The following is an 18,362-nucleotide window of genomic DNA, read 5'->3' on the forward strand; positions in this document are numbered from 1 at the left end:
TGACCTCCTTCCCTATGGCAGGAACCCCACTTTATGTCTATGCCAGCCTACCTGAAAGATCAGAACTCCTTTGGCAGTGGTCACTGTGACCCCGGATCTCCTTCAGCTCTGTAAGGAGCCATGTCATCCCTATCTTAGACTGGAGTAATGGGGCCTTCCTCCACAGCCTTCGATAAACAGTGCCACAGACATTTGAGATGTGCTGCTATATGCTGGGCACCATGCCCAGCGTGCCAGGGGCACAGGGATATTCAGTAAGAGAGCTGTACTCTCTGTCTCCCGAGAGCTAACAGTTTATAGGGGAGGCATTCACCTGGGTCATCTGGGATCTGGGAGCTACAAGGTCCAGTGAGCTACAGCAGGCCAAGTACAGAGAGCAATGGCTGCCCTGTCAGTGCACAGCACCCATGGCTGTGAGCCAAGAACTTGGTAGACACATAGGGCCCTGGGGACCCAAAAGGAGCCCCTGGATACACAGAGAGGAACATGGGAGCCCTGGGAGGTGCCATCACCCTCCTGCCCAGCTCCCTGTGCTGTCCCAGCCCAAGGCAGCAGGAACAGCCTGCGGGAGGCACTGAGGTGTGCATGGAGCGGGGTGAGTCCCTGTAGGAGGAGGCACGGGGTAGGGGTGGGGCTCAGGCACAGAGATAGGGCAGGGAGGGACAAGGGACACTGTCAGTTTAGTCCCCAGGGGCCAAGATCAGGCACCTGGGGTTGCAGGCTAGAGAAGCAGGGCAGACCAAGGACATGCTCTCCACAGAGGAAAGACTGTTAGAGTCAGGATGTAGGCTGGTCCCTGTCCCCAGGACAGTCCCCTCCATGTTGCTCTCTGAGTGTGACCACTTATGTCACCATCTATGCCCTTACATTCTCCACGAAATTCTCTGCAGTCCTTCCTAGCTGCGTGGTCTCGGGCAGGTTACTTACCCTCTCTGAGCCTCTGGCTCTTTGTCTCCAAGAATAGGATTTTGGCTTTCAGGATTAAGAAAAGGAGATCAGTGTCACATCTCTGCTATCACATTGGGCCCGAGAAATGGTGGCTGCCTGCGCTGCTATCTTTCGATATCACTTCTTCCTCATTTATGCTCTAATTTTTTGGACCTGGAACAACAGCCTGTGGTGGGTTTATTTGAGGTTCTTATTCCAGAAAACAGAAATGAGAGAGCCCAGCCAGAGGGTGCTCTCTAAACCATCCCCGAGTCTGCTCTAGGCAGAAGGAAATGAGGCGGGGTGGGAGGTGACCCTGGAAGTGACATAATTTGGAATGTGTGGGAGGTCCTGTTCAAACTTCCTGCTGGGTCAGAATCTTCAACAAATGGTTTCCAGCCCAGCAAAATATTAAAAGGAAAAAGTACGGAAACAAACAAGTCACCCCTCGGCTAATGGAGCTGCAGGTGGCGGCAGGAGACAGCCCCAATTGACTCTCCCGTACCTCCCTCCATGGTGGCCGGCCCTCAGGACGCAGGGCCAGCAAGCACCGCCGAGTACAGGGAAATCTGGAAGAGGGGGAAGCACTGGGGAGATGGGTGGGAGGCATGAGGTATGAGGCAAAGAAAAATGGCCTGCAAACTACACAATGCCCAGCATGCTTGCTTCCCGGAGCCGGCCCATGAATTGAGGGGTGACAGGTCTCTCATCTCCGATGCCAAGAGCCAGTAGCTCTGGGCAGCTGCAGGTACTACATTCGCACCTGCCAGCACTTGGGAAGAGGCAATAAAGCATTGTGGCAGTGCCGGGAATGCTAAGTGCCTGCAGCTGGGAGGATGGCTGCGGGAGCTCACTGGCAACAAGGGCGGGCCGGGACCACATTGGCCGTGCCAGCTGGCTCCTTCTCCTTTGCAGCCTGTGCCCAGGGGCAGGGTGACCACTGGAAGCTGGCCAGGACAGGTGCACGCACAGACTAGCTCAGTTTTGGCCAGCCGGACAGGTGGTGACCTTCTGCAGGAAGCCCAGTGGGCGGCCCAAAGCTGGGATGCCTGGGTCCCCAGTATTTAAAAGAGAGTAATAAAGCAGCCCAGTGAAGCAGTGGCTCTGGAAGTCCCTGTGGTCAGTGAGTGGTGGAGACTGTGGGTGGGGCCCCGAAGGTCACGGCCATAATGTTTATGGAGCTGGGCATGGTGGCACACGCCTGTAATTCCAGCCCCAGGAAGGTGACACAGAAGGGACGCCATGAGTTTGAGGGCAACATGGTCAGGGCCAGCCTGAACTACATAGTGAGACCCTGTCTCAAAAAAACCCCCACAAAATAATAATAATAATAATAATAATGCTGCTGCTGCTGCTGCTGTCTATACAGCAACTTGTGACACATGGGAATGGACTCCATCATCACATACAACCCTGAGAAGGTGGTGGTGTCGGCGTCCTCTTATAACTAGAAAATGAGGCAGCATGGAGGCCACAGAGCCCAGCACTGAGACAGGCAGGATGCGGACTGAGAGGCTCCCCCAGGCTGAGCTTCTCTAAGTCCATCGAGCCCATCAGTCCTGGGAGCACAGGAGTCCAGACTGGGGCTGGCTGGCACTGGGACTGCATCACCAGTGAGCTCCCGGTGCTCCTGGCTGGCGGACCACACCAGAGTAGCAGGGCTCTAACCATTGTGCTCCCTTCTAAGGGAGGTTTACCACACAATGAGTATGATCCCTGCTCTGGACTCTGGGGGCATCTGTGAATTCCCAGGACGGCAGAGAAGGCCACCCAGGGTGTCAGAACTGAGGGAGAGGGGTGGAATGGGGGAATGGAAGTCTTAGAAAATACCAATTTTAATCTGGATGTGGTGGCGCACACCTGTAACCCCAGCACTCTGGAAGGCTGAGGCAGGGGCATCACAAGTTTGAGCCTTCCCTGGGCAACTTAGTGAGACTCTCTCTCAACATCAAAAATAAAAAGGGCTGGGGATAGAACTTCGTGCAAAGGCTCTGGGTTCAACCTGCAACACCAAACAAAAACAAAGCGAGAGAGGGCTGGGGATTTAGCCCAGCGGCACTGCACCTACCTTGCAAGCACAAGGTCCTGAGTTCAATTCCCCAGTACCGAGAGAGAGAGAGAGAGAGAGAGAGAGAGAGAGAGAGAGAGAGAGAGAGAGAGAGAGAGAAAGAGAGAGAGAGAACCAGTTTTCCATCCTCTGATCTCAGCCTTGCTCCCAGGCTGAATACCCTGCTGGCCTTTGCAGAATTGGGCTCCTTCTCGCTCCTACTGCAACCATCTTAACATTCTCCTTGCAGTTCTAACAACCTGCCCCCCTGGAAAAAGTCACCGGCAAAGTGGGCAGCTGTGGGGGGGCTCAGTGCCACACTACCAAACAACCAGGCGCCTCTGCTGGATGTGCGAGGTCCGAGCGATGACCCTGACCGTGTCGCTGTGACCACCTTCCCCACCAGTACGCAGGGGAGCCCACAGCCTGCTCTGCCACTGGTCCCACTCCCTGGAAGGTCTCCCTGCTCTTCGCATCCATCCAGTTAGTCACAGTGACCTCTCCCTTGGGACCAGACTCTTTCTCCCCAAGGCTTCCTTTTCCCCTGTGCTAGGTGTGGAGATGCTGAGTGTCCCCAAGGCTTCCTGTGTTGAAATGTAATCCTCCCCTTGAGGGATCAAAATGGGAAGCGTAACCTATTCAACCGTGGCATTCAGAGCAGGGTCACTAGGACTAGACAGCATCATTAGGCCAGAGCCCCAGGATCGAATCCCAGTGACTCCATAAGACCAAACTCATACACACATGTGCCCCCTCTCTGGCCACGTGGCGCCCTGTGGGGTGCAGGCAAGGCCGTCACCAGATGCAGCATCTGACTTGGTACCTCCAGAACCATGAGCCAAAATAAGCCCCCTCTCATTGTAGGTCACCCAGCATTGTTGTAGGTCACTGTGGTACTGCGTTGGTGGTCACAGAAAATGGACACAGACATTTTTGTCCCTAATGACAGAACCTCTGCTTTAGCAGGCAAGTGGTTCTCTGGGATAAAATTACACTTAAAGATTACACTTCTCAGCTTCCAATGCAGCTAGTGTGGTTACATGCCAGAGTTCTGAGCAGTGCAATGTAAACCGAAGCAATGTGTTATTTCTAGGAAGAGTTCTTAAAAACAACTGGCATTTCCTCTTCTTCCTTCTTCCTACTGAGGTAATGGCTGGAGCTCTTACAGCCATCTTAGGCTATGAGGTGACCCTGGACACATGGTGAAGCAACTACGTTCCTGACCCTGTAGAGCACCATAGAAACTGTAGGCCACTTCTACCCCAGATTTGAGAGGAAAAAAATGTTCTTCCATCTAGTTTTAGCCACACCTCTTTCAGGGTTTTCTGAAACTCCAAGCTGAACTTAAAGGCTATTAAATGCACACCTTCAAACTCTGGAGGACGTGGAGTCTGGAGTCTTGGCTTCGCCACACTGCTCTCCATAGGATCACCACTTGCTTCCTCCTCCCCAGATACAGAGTGAGCAATGTGAGGCTGGCTCAGTGTCCACACCTGCCCCTCCTCCACCTGAGGCATGGGCCTCACGCAACACACAGCAGTCTCAGGACCCAGTGGAACACTTTCAGCTGCTCCACACAGCTTCATCCCCATGTCCAGAGCTCCCAGCCCTTACCAGAATGTCAGAGTCCTCAGGGTCCCTCCTCGAGGCAGGGTTGGAGCAGTTGTGGAGCTTGAAGGCCCAGTATTCCTTGGCAGTGATGAAGAAGTTAAATGGCAGGAGGCTACCGATGCCCAGGCTGAAGAAAATGGCGTAGGTGGCGTGGCAGCGGTCTGGCGGTGGGCAGTCCAGCTGCTTCCCGAGCAGTGCCTCCTGGTCAGGCTGCAGTGGGCTGCCAGTGGCTCTGTAGGTAGAGTTGGAGCTGTGATGCGTGTCATCCTCTGAGGCAATGGCCACTGGTGGGGAGAGACCCAGACAGGAGGTGAGCAGACACCATGGCCGGGCACAGCTGGGGACTCGCCTGTCCTACAGTGAGACGGTACCCGCTGCTGGGTCACTGTGTGGGGTGCTGCAGGCTCAAGAATCAGGAAGACAAAAATCAGACTTGGAGGGAGACAGGATGTCAGAAGTGTAAGTGACCTCCGAGGTCACCTCAGCCATGCAAGGGCAGGACAGGTAGCACAGAAGTATGGGACAGAATGGTGTAAGACACTGCAGCCCAGTCTTGGAGGGCAAACCTGGTCTAAGACGTTCACCCTTCTACTGTATGCAGCCGTCAGAAAACGAAGCAGGACCCTCGAAGGGCAAAGAACAATCTCTACACTCTTTTTGACTTTATACCAAAAAAAGTAAAGAGGCTAGAGCATGGAACATGGTAATCATGCAAAAGTGTGTCGGGAAGAGAAAACACACGCAGTCTCTGATCTGCACAGGCACAGGTGATCTCTGGAATGACACTGAAGACATCTCTCTTTTTTTTTTTTTTTGAGACAGGGTCTTGCTGTGTAGTTCAGGCTGGCCTCGAACTCACTATGTAGCCCAGGCTGGCCTTGAGCTCATGGGGATCCTCCCACCTCGCCTCCCCAGTGCCATTACAGGCCTGTGCTCAAGCCTGACAACAGCCTAACGAGTTGTTAGTTATAACTCTAAGGTCACTCAACTACCAGATGGCAACACAGTGAAGTTATACAGCAGAGTAGTGTGGCGCCCACACTGGACTCCTCGGCCTCGCTGGAAGGACAGGCTACGAGCTTGATCCTGTGTCTGCCATCCAAGTCCATACCTCCTTCTGGGAGGCCTCGCAGCCAGACAGCTCTAACTAGAGGTGAAGGGGGCACTGCAGGCACACTCATCACCTTGTACTGAATGTCTGGGCTCTGCACCCAGACACCATGCCCTGCAGAGTCCCTCAGGAGCCTCTGTGGACCAGCATTCACCCTAACCTGACAGGGTGTGCACACACTCACACACACACACTTGCACACGCTCAGAATTAGTGTCAGAAAAGGTGAAATGTAATCAGGACCCGTGGAGAACAACAGAACTGCAAGAGGTGCAAATGTTCCAGCTGGGAGGGGGTCCAAGGGCCAAGGGAGACTCGGCCCCCACCCGGCCAGGCCACCTTCTCAGCTCCTTGGTCTATTCGTCCAGGACCAATCATCCTTGACCAAGCTTCTGAAGGAGCCAGGAATTTTCTCTATCCCCGGTCACGGGCTGGGGCACTGGAGTGAGCAAAGTCTTATTGCTCTTTAAAAAGCTATCTGCTGGATTACGGATTTAAAAAAGAAAGACAAAGGTAAGAAAGTGCCCAAGCTCCCCAGGGTGGCTAGCCCTGCTCGAGCTTGCTCTCTCCCCGGGCAACCTGGGGCTGCAGACCCTCATTTGGGCTGGGAAGCCTGGGTGCAGGTTCCAGCGAGGTTCCCGACTCCGGCCAAGTCAATCTCTCCTGTGCCTCGATGCCCCCAGCGGGGAAGCTAAACCACGGGATAGCAGAGGCCCAGCAGAATCGGCGCCCCAATTGGGACCCGCGGAGCCAGCCACCTCGGGGATCCTCGGGGCTGCCTGGCTCACACTCGGGCCCTGGGTCGGGACGCTGAGGTCCAATCTCAGGAGGGAGCAGGGGTGAGAGGGATGGGGTGAGCTGCGGATCCGGAGAGGGGGCGCCGGACAGGAGGCCGGGCTCGGCCGGAGCGGAGAGCCGGGGAGCCCCGCGGTGCCCCGCCCGCACTTACTGTCGCCGCCTCGCTGCCGCCACCACCGCCTCGGGCCGCGAGGCCACTGCGACTCGGGCAGGCTCGGAGTGCCTCAGGCCGAGCTCCTCCTCTCGCCCCGCCCCGCCGCTCTTCCTGGTTCCGGAGCGGCTTCTGCTTTCCGCCCCTCCTGCGTTCCGGGCGCTCCCTCCCGGCGCGGGCTAGGCCCGCCTACGGCCACTCAGGCGTGGACGGCGAGGCTCTGCGCCCCGGATCCCTGCGCAGGGGCCCCGGTACAGCCACCTCGCTCCATCTCCCTGCTCCAGATCAGGACCTCAGGTCTCCAGGGTGAGCGTGGTCTTCTGGGCTAGGCCGAGGTTTCCGGGAAGCCCGGAGCTTCCCAGTGGCTGTGGACAAGTCCAGCGTCACATCTTACCTTTGCCGAGATCTGCCACCACAGCTATGTGTGTGTGTGGTGGTGGTGGGTGAGGGTCAGTCCAGACCCAGTGCTACAGGCTGTACGATACAGGGATGATGTACGGACCTCCAAATAATGTAAGGGAAATATTATAGCTCCCAACCTGCTAGATGTCCAGCAGGCCGAGTTCATGTTCGAAGAATGAATTCTAAGAGTTGGAAGAATTTATTGAGAGAAAGATAGCTTCTAAGAGAGACAGAAGGGGGCCCAGAAAGTGGTTTGCTCCCTCACCCCGCTTCTCAAGGGAGTTTTATAGAGCAAAGCCATGAGGAGAGGTGGGTATAAGCTGGGACAAAACTATAGTCAACTTACAGGTATAGTCGCTTAGGTAATTTTGATCCAATGGAAAATCACAGGATGGGTATAAGGTGGGACAAAACTATGGTCAACCAATAAATAAGATTGCAAGTGTAGTCACTTAGGTAATATTGATTAAATGGGAATCAAATGGGGAAGCAAGTCCTGTAGCAAGCATGCATGGAAAGAATAAGGACCTTCTGCGAAGGAAGGGGTGGGTTAAAGTCTTGGTACCCCACCCAGGTAATTGATGCCTAGTAGGATATCAATCACTGCTGTTCATCCTCAGGGGAAGTATGTGGATGTAGTCAATTTTCTTGGCCTTGAAGCCTGGCCTTCAGTGAATGTGCCTCCAGCCACAGTTGCTTTCTGCACTGACTTTTTTGAGGGCCCAGCCTTGTCTGATTGCCTATAATATTTCTAACTAACTTAGCTATCTATAATACCAGGAAGGGGCCTTTATTGGGATTTTAGAAATTTCAAGTTGGAATCACAGACTCAAGGCACCGGGCGTGGTGGTGCTCACCTTTAATCTTAGCACTCGGGAGGCTGAGGCAAGAGGCTTGCCAGCCTGGGCTACATAGTGAGGTCAAGGTCAGCCTGAGCTACACAGTGAGACCCTGTCTCAAGAAACAAAAGCAAGCAAACAAAAACCTCCACAGATTCAGACAGCTCCAGACAGGTCCCGAGAAGACAGGGAAGGCGGAGCTTCTGTGAGCAAGGATATCCTTTTATTACACAGCAGTAGGGATTCTTCTGTGGCTATGCAAGGGACAGAAGAAGGTTACACCCTGAAAACAGCCATCAGACAAGAGTGCCTAACCCTTGCTATGCACCTTGGGCTTCTAGGGACAGAGTACTTGTCCGGTTGTTCCACATGCCTGCAGTTAGGGTGGACAAAGTTCACATTCAGGCAGCAGCCTGAATGCAGAGTCACATGTAACTCCGGCTTCCTAAGGGCCTTCTGGCTCTACTGTGAAAAGCTTTTTGTCTTTTTTTTTTTTTTAACCAGTTCTGGGGCTTGAACCTAGGTCCTTGTATACACTAGGCAAATGCTGTACCACAGAGCTACAGCCTCAGCTCTCATTTATCATGATTTTCCCTTTTATTTTCACAGGTGCGTACATGGGAAAGAAGCCAGAACCTTTCCAACTCCACTCCTGGCCCTGTTTATTGACCAGTCCAGAATTGGGTTCTAGGGGGACCTGGCAGGGCCTGATGTTGTGGCCCTCCATAGCCCATCCTCAAAGAGGTGCCACAGTGTCCTCAAGCTGTGTCCTCACTGGTGTGGACAGCTTCTCAGGGCCTTCCCACTCCCTGGCTTGGCTCTCCTTTTATTACCAGCATCGCCTAAACACTGGCTAATCCTAGAAGTCTCTGGTCCTGCACCCCACTTCTCAGGGCCTCGCTGGAGTTGTGGCTCCCCCTCCCTATCTCTGCCTTGTTTTGCCAGCACAGTACAGAATAAATGTTTAATAAATGATGAATGAATACCATCAGTTATTCCATTGATCAGGGCCGGGGTGTGGAAACTGACCCATCAGCAAGCTTCCCCAGCAAGCAAGTTTGGGGAGCAGCACCCTAAATTGTCAGAAAGTCCCGCAGCCCAGGAGAGGAAGAGGCTGGAAGCTCCCAGGATGAATCTTGGCTCCGCACTTGTGAGCAGAAAGATGGTGGTACAATGACAAACCCTCTGTGACACCCAGGGTCCACTGATTAAGCGAGGTGATAGACACCCGGCCTTTCCTGCAAATTTCCAGTTCCAAGTGAAGTAAGAGAGAAGAAATAAAAGGTAGGGAGGAGACAAGGAAATCATTACTAAAACAATTATGCTTTTCAGAAGACTCCAACTTCCTGGACCCAACGGAAGTTACCCAAGGCAATCTATATAATGTTCCCTTGGTTAAATTTCCAGACCCATCACACCTAAAATTCCTCAGGAATACTGGAGTCTATACATTAACTTACTTGAGAAAATAAAGAGCAGGAACCTGATCCTAAAATAAAGAAACAAGTCCAGATGATTCAAAAAATGCTTAAATTATACATCTCAAAAAACAAAACAAAACTAGGCTCATGCCTGTAATATAGGATGGTACCCTTCTTGGGGGAAGGCACCTTCACCCCCTCAAGGAAAGCACAAATGTTCCTGTTCCAGGAACATACAGGAATCTCTCTCACGCTCTCTCTGTCTCTGTCTCTGTCTCTCTCTCTCTCTCTCTGTCCTGCACTTATTCTTTCAATATGTACCTTTTAATTGGGCCAGCGATTTAGCTCAGTGGTTCTCCTGCCTGCCTTATAAGCACGAGGACCCGAGTTCAATCCCCGGTACCCCCCCCAAAAAATTGTGTACCTTTTAATTAAAAGTTCAAAAAAAAAAAGTTCCTTTTTTCTCCTTCTACTGTTTAAAAAACTTTTTAAGTCCTGGTAGCTCTTTTTTGTGACAGGAGTCAGCAAACTTGTAACTCATTCTGAGTAGGGTGGGTTAGGCTCCTTATCTCACTTTGGGAAACTCCTCAGACCCTGTCAGGTTGAGGCAGGAGATGGGGGGTGGCGTGGGGTGACTTGCTGGGGAAGTGGGTATAACCTGTTGATCACAGAGTTCCAGCACACATGGGCAGAACAGTTCCCAACGCCCTGCCCTGGTTGTGGAACCAATCAGAGAGTGCTATTTTTAATTCTTCCTGCAGAACTGGAGCAAGTTTTGTTCCTTCTTTTTTTCTTTTGGTACTGGGGATTGAACTCTGGTCCTTGCACTTTCAAGGCAGGCAGCAGAACCACTGAGCTAAATCGCTGGCCCCTGGAGCAAGTTTTGATAGGACGGCCTAGACCTGACCTCAGCCTGAGGAGTGGGAGATACAAAAAATGGTCGCCACCAAGCCCTTGGCCCTGTGCTCTTTCACAGTGACCGATTCTCACCCTGAACACTGTGCTCTTTCCTACTTTTAGTTGGCCTGAACTCACTCTGCAGAGCATGTTTCCTTTCCTACCTTTAACAGTGTAAAACCTCATTACCTTTTGGGCTTGTGTTGGCCAATTCTTTGTTCAGGACAGAAAGAACCTAGAAACCACCTCTAGGAGACTCCAGTACCAAAAACCTGGTACATGGTGACACAAGGAAAAGTCCTCTCACGCTGAGAGGTGGTAAGGAGTGGGGGAGAAGTGTCCTCCATTTTAGCCTTGTTTACATATGAATCCTTTCTATGAACTTTTTCTTATTTGGTCCCCACAACTTGGCGACTGTTACAGGACTGTTACGGGAAATAATACCAGAGATGAAATATTGTATCTCTCAACCTGTTAACTGTATGATATGCCGAGTTCTTGTTCTCTTAGAATTATAATAGAAGAACGGGTCCCGGGAACAATGGAGGTTAAAAGTCGGAAGATATTTATTGATAGGAAAGCTCCTGAGGGGCAGGAGTCGGTCCCAAGTGGGTAGCCGGGGACCCCACTTTACAGAGGAGTTTTACAGGGTGAAGCCCACGTGGGTACAATGTGAGCCACAACCATGAACATCCAATAAGGTTACAAGTGTAGTCACTTAGGCGATGGTGGTCCAGTTGGGAAACAAGCCACGTAACAAGCATGGATGGAAAGAACAAAGATTCTTCTAGAAAGTGATGGGTCCAGAGGTCTCTGGTCACCCACCAGGGTGGTTAATGTCTGTCTAGACTTAATTAGGCCCGGTGTCTATTCTTTGAGGAATTATGCAGGTCTGGTCATCTTGTCTTTATCTTGAGGCCTGGTTTTCTTTCAGCTGATCTGTCTCCAGCTTAGCTGTGGTGTGTTTCACCTTTGTCCTGACCCTCTGGAGGGCCTCACCCTACCTGACTGCCTGTATTTCTACCTAACTCATCTGTCTGTAATAGGACTATCGCCTCCATTTTTTTTTTTTTGGTACCAGGGATCGAACTCAGGACCTTGCTCTTCCCAGGCAGGTGCTGTGCTGCTAAGCTATATCCCTGGCCTCATTCCCATTTTACAAATGAGGAAATTGAGGCTCCAAAAAGGGCAGTGGCGCTTGTCTTGATTAATTGTTTGTTCAGGACAGAAAGAACCTAGGAACTACGTCTAGGAGACTCCAGTACTGCAAAACTCAATAACAAAAGCATTCAAAGAATATTTTTAGGCAAAACATCTTAGATCACCCATTTAAAAAAAAAAAAAAAAGGTGTGATGGTACACACCTGTTATCTTAGCACTGTGGGAAGCTGAAGCAAGGGGAATTGAAGGTTCAAGTCCAGCCTAGGCAATTTAGTGACTTATTGAGACTTTGTCTAAAAAACAAACCAAAACCCCAAAACAAAACAACTATGAGGGCTGGGGATGTAGTTCAATGTGAAGGCCCTGGGTTCAATCCCTGGTGCCGCAAAAAACCTCTAATGAACACCCCCCCCCAACAAAAACAATAGATTGGCCCTTTGCCTGTCACTTGCAGAGGGGCTGGCACCATTCACTCATAAATTGAGTTTAGGAATGCTTTGTGTAGAGTCACAAATTCCACAGGACCCCCCCCCCCGCCCCTGCCAACATTCCCTGCTGCAGACCATGAAGCACCTGCCTGTCACACTCTACCCTCCTAGAGTGTGTATTTCACTCTGCCTAATGAAGCCTTTCTATGCCTCTCAAGAACACACCCTGAAAATTCCTTTCTGTGACAGAGTGGAGAACCTATAGGGTGAGCTAAATTGGGGGAACTCTTCAGGCTTTGTTTGGATGACAAGACCAGGTGACAAAAACATCTACCCTGACAGGTTAGCAGAAAAGAGAGAGTCAAGCTGGGTGTGGTGGAGCAGGCCTGTAATTCCAGCTCTTAGGAGCTTGAGGCAGGAGGATCACTGTGAGTTTGAGACCAGCCTGGGGTACATAATGAGTTCAAGGCTAGCCTGAACTACACCATGAGATCCTGTCTCAAAAAAAAAAAAAAAAAAGAGAGGGAAAAAAAAATGGAGAGAAAGGGAGAGGGAGAGGGGAAGGGAGAGGGGAAGGAGATTTTCTCTACAGAGATAAATTTCCCTCACAAAAGGCAACTCCTCCTGTTTGCAAGCTTTTCCTTTGTCAGCATTTCTCACAGTGGTCAGCTCAAAATGATCCTTCTGCCAGAAAGGCATAGGTGGGGCTGGCAGGTTAGTGTCCTAGTTTGGGGTAGCCAGTCTGAGCCCCTCAGTGTCTAGGATGGAGGGGCCACACTTCTGCCCCAGAGGTTCCCAGTTGGCCTCTGGAATGGGGCTGGAACACAGAACACTGCAGCTGAGTAGAGCCCATGACACCCGCCAGTAAGCGTGGTCAGACCATCAGGGAAGGGAAGGATTTGTAGATGCAAAGTGTGGCGCACCCTGAAGACATCTTCATGGTTTTTTCCTTTATTTTAGGGGGTGCTAGGGATGGCACCCAGCGCCTTACACACTCTAGGCAAATGTTCTGTTGCTGAGCAATATCCGCAGCCCAGGCATCTTTAGTCTTTTTTTTGGTACCGGAGATTGAACTCGGGTCCTTGCGCTTGCACAGCAGGTGGCAAAACCACTGAGCTAAATTCCAGGCCCGGCATCTTTAGTCTTAATCACACAAGAAAAAGAAAAAGGAAGAGGAGGAGAAGGTGAGGAAGGGGAAGAGAAAGGAGAAGGGAAGGAAGTTGGGAGGAAAGGAGAGAGAAAAGTCCCCATACAGCTCAAGCCCTTTTTACTAGGTTTGAGGTTTATACCTGCAGCCCTGGAAGGTGCCTGCCGTCCCTGCTGGGTTTGGGAGGCCCTGAAAGCCCCATGTGCGGACGGCGCCGTCTTGCTATCCCAGAAGGGCTGTTCCTGGCCCCGGGAGCCGGCAGGCGTGATGCCAAGCTGGCCCTAGGGGACCCAGAGGAGGTCCCCTGACCTGGGGGACAGGACTGGACTCTGGAACCAGACGGTCCTAGTCTTGGGTGCTGGTTAGCCCTAGGAAGGAAGGCCCCAGTTTCCTGGTTTGCAGAGGGAGATAGCGTTGAGCTGGTCTCCCGGAGCGCACAGCAGGTGCTGCACCACCAGAGCCCGTTCTGTCAAGCACGATGACCAGAGGACACTGTAGGGATGGAGGGATTCGATCTCCCTTCTCCCCATTGAAAGGGTCACACTGACAAGCCTGTAACGACAACAGGCAAACAAGAGGAGAGCGTAACAAATTTGGTTAATCAGAGTTTTATGTGACACCAGGCCTCCTGAAATGAAGACACAACTTGAACTATCCATTTTTTATGCTTAGGTTCGACCAGGCATGGACAGCCATGTAGCACTGAGATTGGACAAAAAGCTATGATCCAGTGCCAACAGGTGTGGCCTGTGTATTGGGGGTGTCAGGGCTCTGGGTGGCACATCTTATTCCTCTGGGCATGGGGAACAGGAATTGGGCATTTCTGAAAGGAAGGGGGTGACTCTTGGCTTATGCTGGCTTTGGGGGAAGGCATTCTATTTCCTAGGGCCCAGGGAGGGGACAGGAGGGCATGGAGAGCAGAGAGAGACTTTGCTTCTGTGGCCCCATCACCTTTAGTTCAACCTGGGGAAAGAAGAGTGTTCTGAGCCCCGGCAATACTGAGCCCCCAAGCACCACCCCGTTGAACCCACGGCCCGGCCTCAGGAGGTAGAACCGTTTTCAGCCCCATTTTGGTTATGAGAAACTGGGGGACAGAGCGGTTAGTGTCTGGCTCAGAGTCGCCGGGTAGTCGGGTAGTCGGCAGCAGGGCCAGGATTCAAAGTGACACCTTTCTGCCTCCAGAGGCCACCCAGGGGGTCTCATAAAAGTATTTGGCCCTGCAAGCTCTCCTCCCCTCCCCTGAGCTGGAGGCCGATGACCAGTCAAAACTCAGCCGGTGGGCAGTGTTCCTCATCCCTGGCCCCAGCTCCAGCCTGGCGGGGGACGAGACCGCCGTGAACAGTTTGCGGGCCGATGCTGCCACCTCGTGGCGCTGCTCAGGCACTGCATGTGCTCACCGGCAGGGCTCCCTCCCGAGGGCCTCTTTCCAGGCAGGTCAGGGGTGGCCTCCATGCTCGGCACCAGCTCTGCCTCCAGGATCGAGGACCCTTCCCTTTCTTATGCTTCCAGCCTCACCCTCCATTGCATTCTGTCCTCTATTCTTTCGTTTTCTCGCATCGCATCTTTTTGTGGAAGTATAACCTACACGTCGACTAGTGTGCAAGTCCTAAGGGCAGAGTTTATGAACAATCACATAACGGACTCGTTCACAGCATCAGCACCTGGACCAAGAAATGGAACATCCCCGGTGCTCCAGAAAGAAGGTCCTCTGCTTGGGTTCTCTGGAGCTCGAATACATGAGCCCTCCACGCAGTAGCACAGAACATTTATTATGCATCAGGAATGGACGGGGCACCTGGTCTGTGGCCCGCTGGGTCTGCAGCCCACGAGGAGGATGCCCAGCGGGGCTGAACCTGCTGGGGCGCCTCACTCACACGGTCCGCAGGTGATGCTGGCCGTGGCGGGGCCCTCCACGGGGTCTCCATCCACAGCCTGAGTGGCTTCTGTATGGCTACTCAGTGCATCGCAAGAGAGCAAGGAGGACACATGGTGTTTTAGGGTCTAATCTAGGAAGTCACCTAAGGTCACCTCTGCTGCTCTCGTGGGTCAGAGTCGCAGACGTCCACCAGGTTCCAGGGACATGGATGTCACCTCTCGATGCGGGAGCCAGTCACGCCAGACCTATCGCAGGGTCACTTGATCTTTTTTCTTTATTCTGTTCTTGTGATAAGTTTGTACATTTTGACCTAATGTATATTTAAAATTTTGATTTATTTACACTAGATTTATTTCCCATGATGCATCTTTTTACATCCTTCTAATTTTACCAGCTGTCCTTATATGGAAGGTGTGTTTCTTGTAGGTAGCATATATATGTACATATTTAAAAATTCATTCTAATTTTACCTTTTACTGGGAGTCTTTTGTCCATTTATATTTTATGTAATTACTGGTATATAGATATATTTGAGTTTAACTCTACAAAGTTTTCCCTAGTAGCACAACTAGTCTATGTTCATTTATTTGGGGGGGGGAACTTGATGAATTTATAAATTTATTTCTCAACTTTATATGTTTAATGCTCTCTGGATATTATATTTACCTACACACAATCTATTAGAGGCTAATATTAATTAGCAAATTCTCCACTCTCCCAGATAATGCAGGTGCCTAAAAACATGTTAATTCCATTTACTCTGCCCAAACTTTTGTGTTACTTTTCACATGTAATTTAATTATACATTATTTTAAAACTCACATGATATCACCTCTTCCTCACAGCCCATAGTAATTTCTATTCACTCACTCATTTGCTCCCTGCATTGTTCCTTTTTTCTTCCCTCATTTGCTTCCTCCTACAAGGCACCAGGGACTCAACTTGGTGTGGAAATGTTTTTTGAAGTATATTTTCAGTGGGTCTAGAATTCTAGATCGGTGATTGTTTTCCAGAGATGTCATTTTGTTACAGTTTGCATTTTGAGCCACCGGAAGCCCAAGGGAGCACCAGAGGGGGCATGGCACTGGGCCTGACCACATGAGGGACTGGATGCGCTCAGCAGTAGGAAGGGTGGTCTGGGTGGCCTGTGGAAGCTGTGTGTAAACATTTGCAAAGTTGGCATGATGTGAAAAGCTTAGACTCGCCTCTTTCGACACCTGAGCATCTAACCAGGCCTTGTATCAGAGTGTGTTGACCTTCCATTGCAGTGGCAAAATACTAGACAACTTAAAAGGAGGAAAGGTTTATTTTGGCTCAGGATTTTGGAGGTTTCAGTCCATGGTCACTTGGTCCTGTTGCTCTGAGTCTGTGGGGAGGATGAACATGAGGGCAGGGGACGTGGAGTGGAGCAGAGCTGCTCACATCATGGCAGGTGGAAAGGGACTGAGAGAAGAAGGAGCTGGGGTCCCAGTGTACTCTTGAAGGGCACCACCCCAGTAACCCAACTTCCTCACACTAGCTCTGCTGCTTAAGGGGCAGGAGGGTCACGAGTTCAAGCCCAGCCTAGCAATTTAGTGATTTAGCAAGACTCTTTTTCAAAATAAAAAATAAAAGCCTGGCGTGGTGGCATAAGTCTGTAATCCTAGCACTTAGGAGGCTGAGGCAGGAGGATTGCCATGAGTTCGAGGCCAGCCTGGGCTGCATAGTGAGTTTGAGGGCAATTTGAACTACATAGCAAGACTGTCTCAAAAACAAAACAAAATACCAAAAGAGAAAAAGAAAAGGACTGGGGATGTAGCTCAGTATAAGGGTCTGGGATCACTTCCCAGTTAAAAAAAAAAGCCAGCTGCTATTATTACTATCAGAAGCGGTGAGTCCCCTATCTCTGGAAAGCCCTCGTTTGAGCCATGGTGGAGAGAATTCTGGCATCAAGTGAGGATGGGTTAGACGGCAGCCACGGCCCCCTCTGCCATCCTAGAAGCCCGTGGAATGGTCCTGAAGAGCCCTGCTGTCTTCAGCCGCGGCTCTGCCCCAGGGCCCTCCTTGGGTGGCCGGGTCATCACAGTGTGGTGCTAGGCCTCTGCCCTGGGCACTGGCGGCTGGGATATTGTGACCAAGGACCCTGTGTCTGCCAGACAGGAGAGGACCAGCCCAGGCCACTGTGCCATGGAAAGCACCCAGGAAAGCAGTCCCCTGGCAGTGGGCTGCAGATCCCTGGTCCACAGCAGCTCCCAGCCTGACTCACCCTGCCTCAGACCTTTCTGCAGCTGCCCTTGCCCAGCAGGTCATAACGAGGGGCTCTAGTTTGCCCTCCAAAGAGTTTAAAAGCAATTGGTGGCAACTGTGATTCATGGGGTGATTTCACATACAAATCCGAGTCCTGGTTTCTGGTTCCTAAAGGCAGCAGGATGGTGCGGTGCTGGACACCTCGGGGGGCCTCCCCTCCAGTGGGCAAAACGCGAGGGCTCCAGTTAGCCGCAGTCCCCACCACTCCCTATTGCCTCCACCCCACTGCAGCCAAGTGTGGCAGGGAATATCTGTCCTTCAGTCTTCCCTCAGGGGCGCACGCTGCTTAGAAAAGCAGGAACGCATGGCACACAGAGATAGTCTCCTGTCTCTAGAAACTGCCAAGTGGGGATATTCTTAGAGAAGTATTGTCACACTGCTCTGTGGCTCATGTGGCCAGCAGCTGGCTCAGAGGACACTGTGGTCTTGGTCTATAAAGACAGCTCCAAGGCTTGGTGTCTGTGGGTCAACCCCACTGTCAGGGTCAAGTGTAGGTGACCTAGAGTGGGTGGCTGGTCGGGAGCCACGCCCACCCCAGTGTCACTGGGTGGCGGGGCCCTTTGCCCTCCTGGGTCCCCTGCCGTATCCTGTGCTTCCTCTGGCTGTCCTGACCTTCGGCCCTGTCCTGGGAATCCATGGCTCTGTACCTGCGACTGCTCTGTTCCCTACACCCCACTCGCACAAAGACCACCGTCTTTAAAGGTGGGGCAGCTGGAAGGACCCTCTCCCCCTTCCTGCTCCATGAACCCCGGCAGTACCACCCTCGGTCCTGGTGTACAAATTGGTGAACCTCACTTATTTATTGTTTGCTTTTTTTTTTTTGAGACAAGGTCTCACTATGTAGCGCAGCTGGCCTTGAACTCACAGCAATTCTGCTTTAGTCTCTCGAGTGCTGGGGTCACAGCCTGTGCCACCACACCCGGCTGGACCTCACTTGCTGTGTGAACCCCATGCCTGTAATCCCCGCACTCTGGGAGGCTGAAGCAGGAGGATCAGGAATTCAAGCCCAGCAACTTAGTGATTTAGCAAAACAAAAAAAGGCCGAGGATTTAGCTCAGTGGTTTTGCCAACTGCTGCGCAAGGACCCGAGTTCGATCCCTGGTACCAAAGAAAAAAAAAAAAAAAAAAGAGCTGGGGATGTAGTTCATTGCAAAGGCCCTGTGCTCAACCCAGTACTGGGGGAAAAAACTTGAACAGCAAGGAAGCCTGGGAAGCGTGGACCCTTGCCCACTCGCTTCCCCAGTCTGTCTGGGGGCTCCT

The 18,362-nt window shown here is 51.8% G+C and overlaps 1 protein-coding gene across 1 annotated transcript in view; it reads right to left on the bottom strand.

Moving 5' to 3' along the window:
- The window catches only part of Slc29a3 (solute carrier family 29 member 3), a 53,499-nt gene extending 39,107 nt beyond the window's left edge, over positions 1–14,392 (bottom strand). Inside the window, 4 exon segments of the mRNA XM_004846223.4 lie at positions 4,589–4,869; positions 6,646–6,712; positions 6,714–6,793; positions 14,338–14,392. Coding sequence (XP_004846280.2) covers positions 4,589–4,869; positions 6,646–6,712; positions 6,714–6,793; positions 14,338–14,392 — 483 coding nt within the window.
- Positions 14,393–18,362: the final 3,970 nt, after the last annotated feature.

Source organism: Heterocephalus glaber, unplaced genomic scaffold (assembly GCF_053883595.1).
Source record: "Heterocephalus glaber isolate CG9 unplaced genomic scaffold, H.glaber_assembly_v1.0 deba00001497, whole genome shotgun sequence".
Classification (NCBI taxonomy): domain Eukaryota; kingdom Metazoa; phylum Chordata; class Mammalia; order Rodentia; family Bathyergidae; genus Heterocephalus; species Heterocephalus glaber.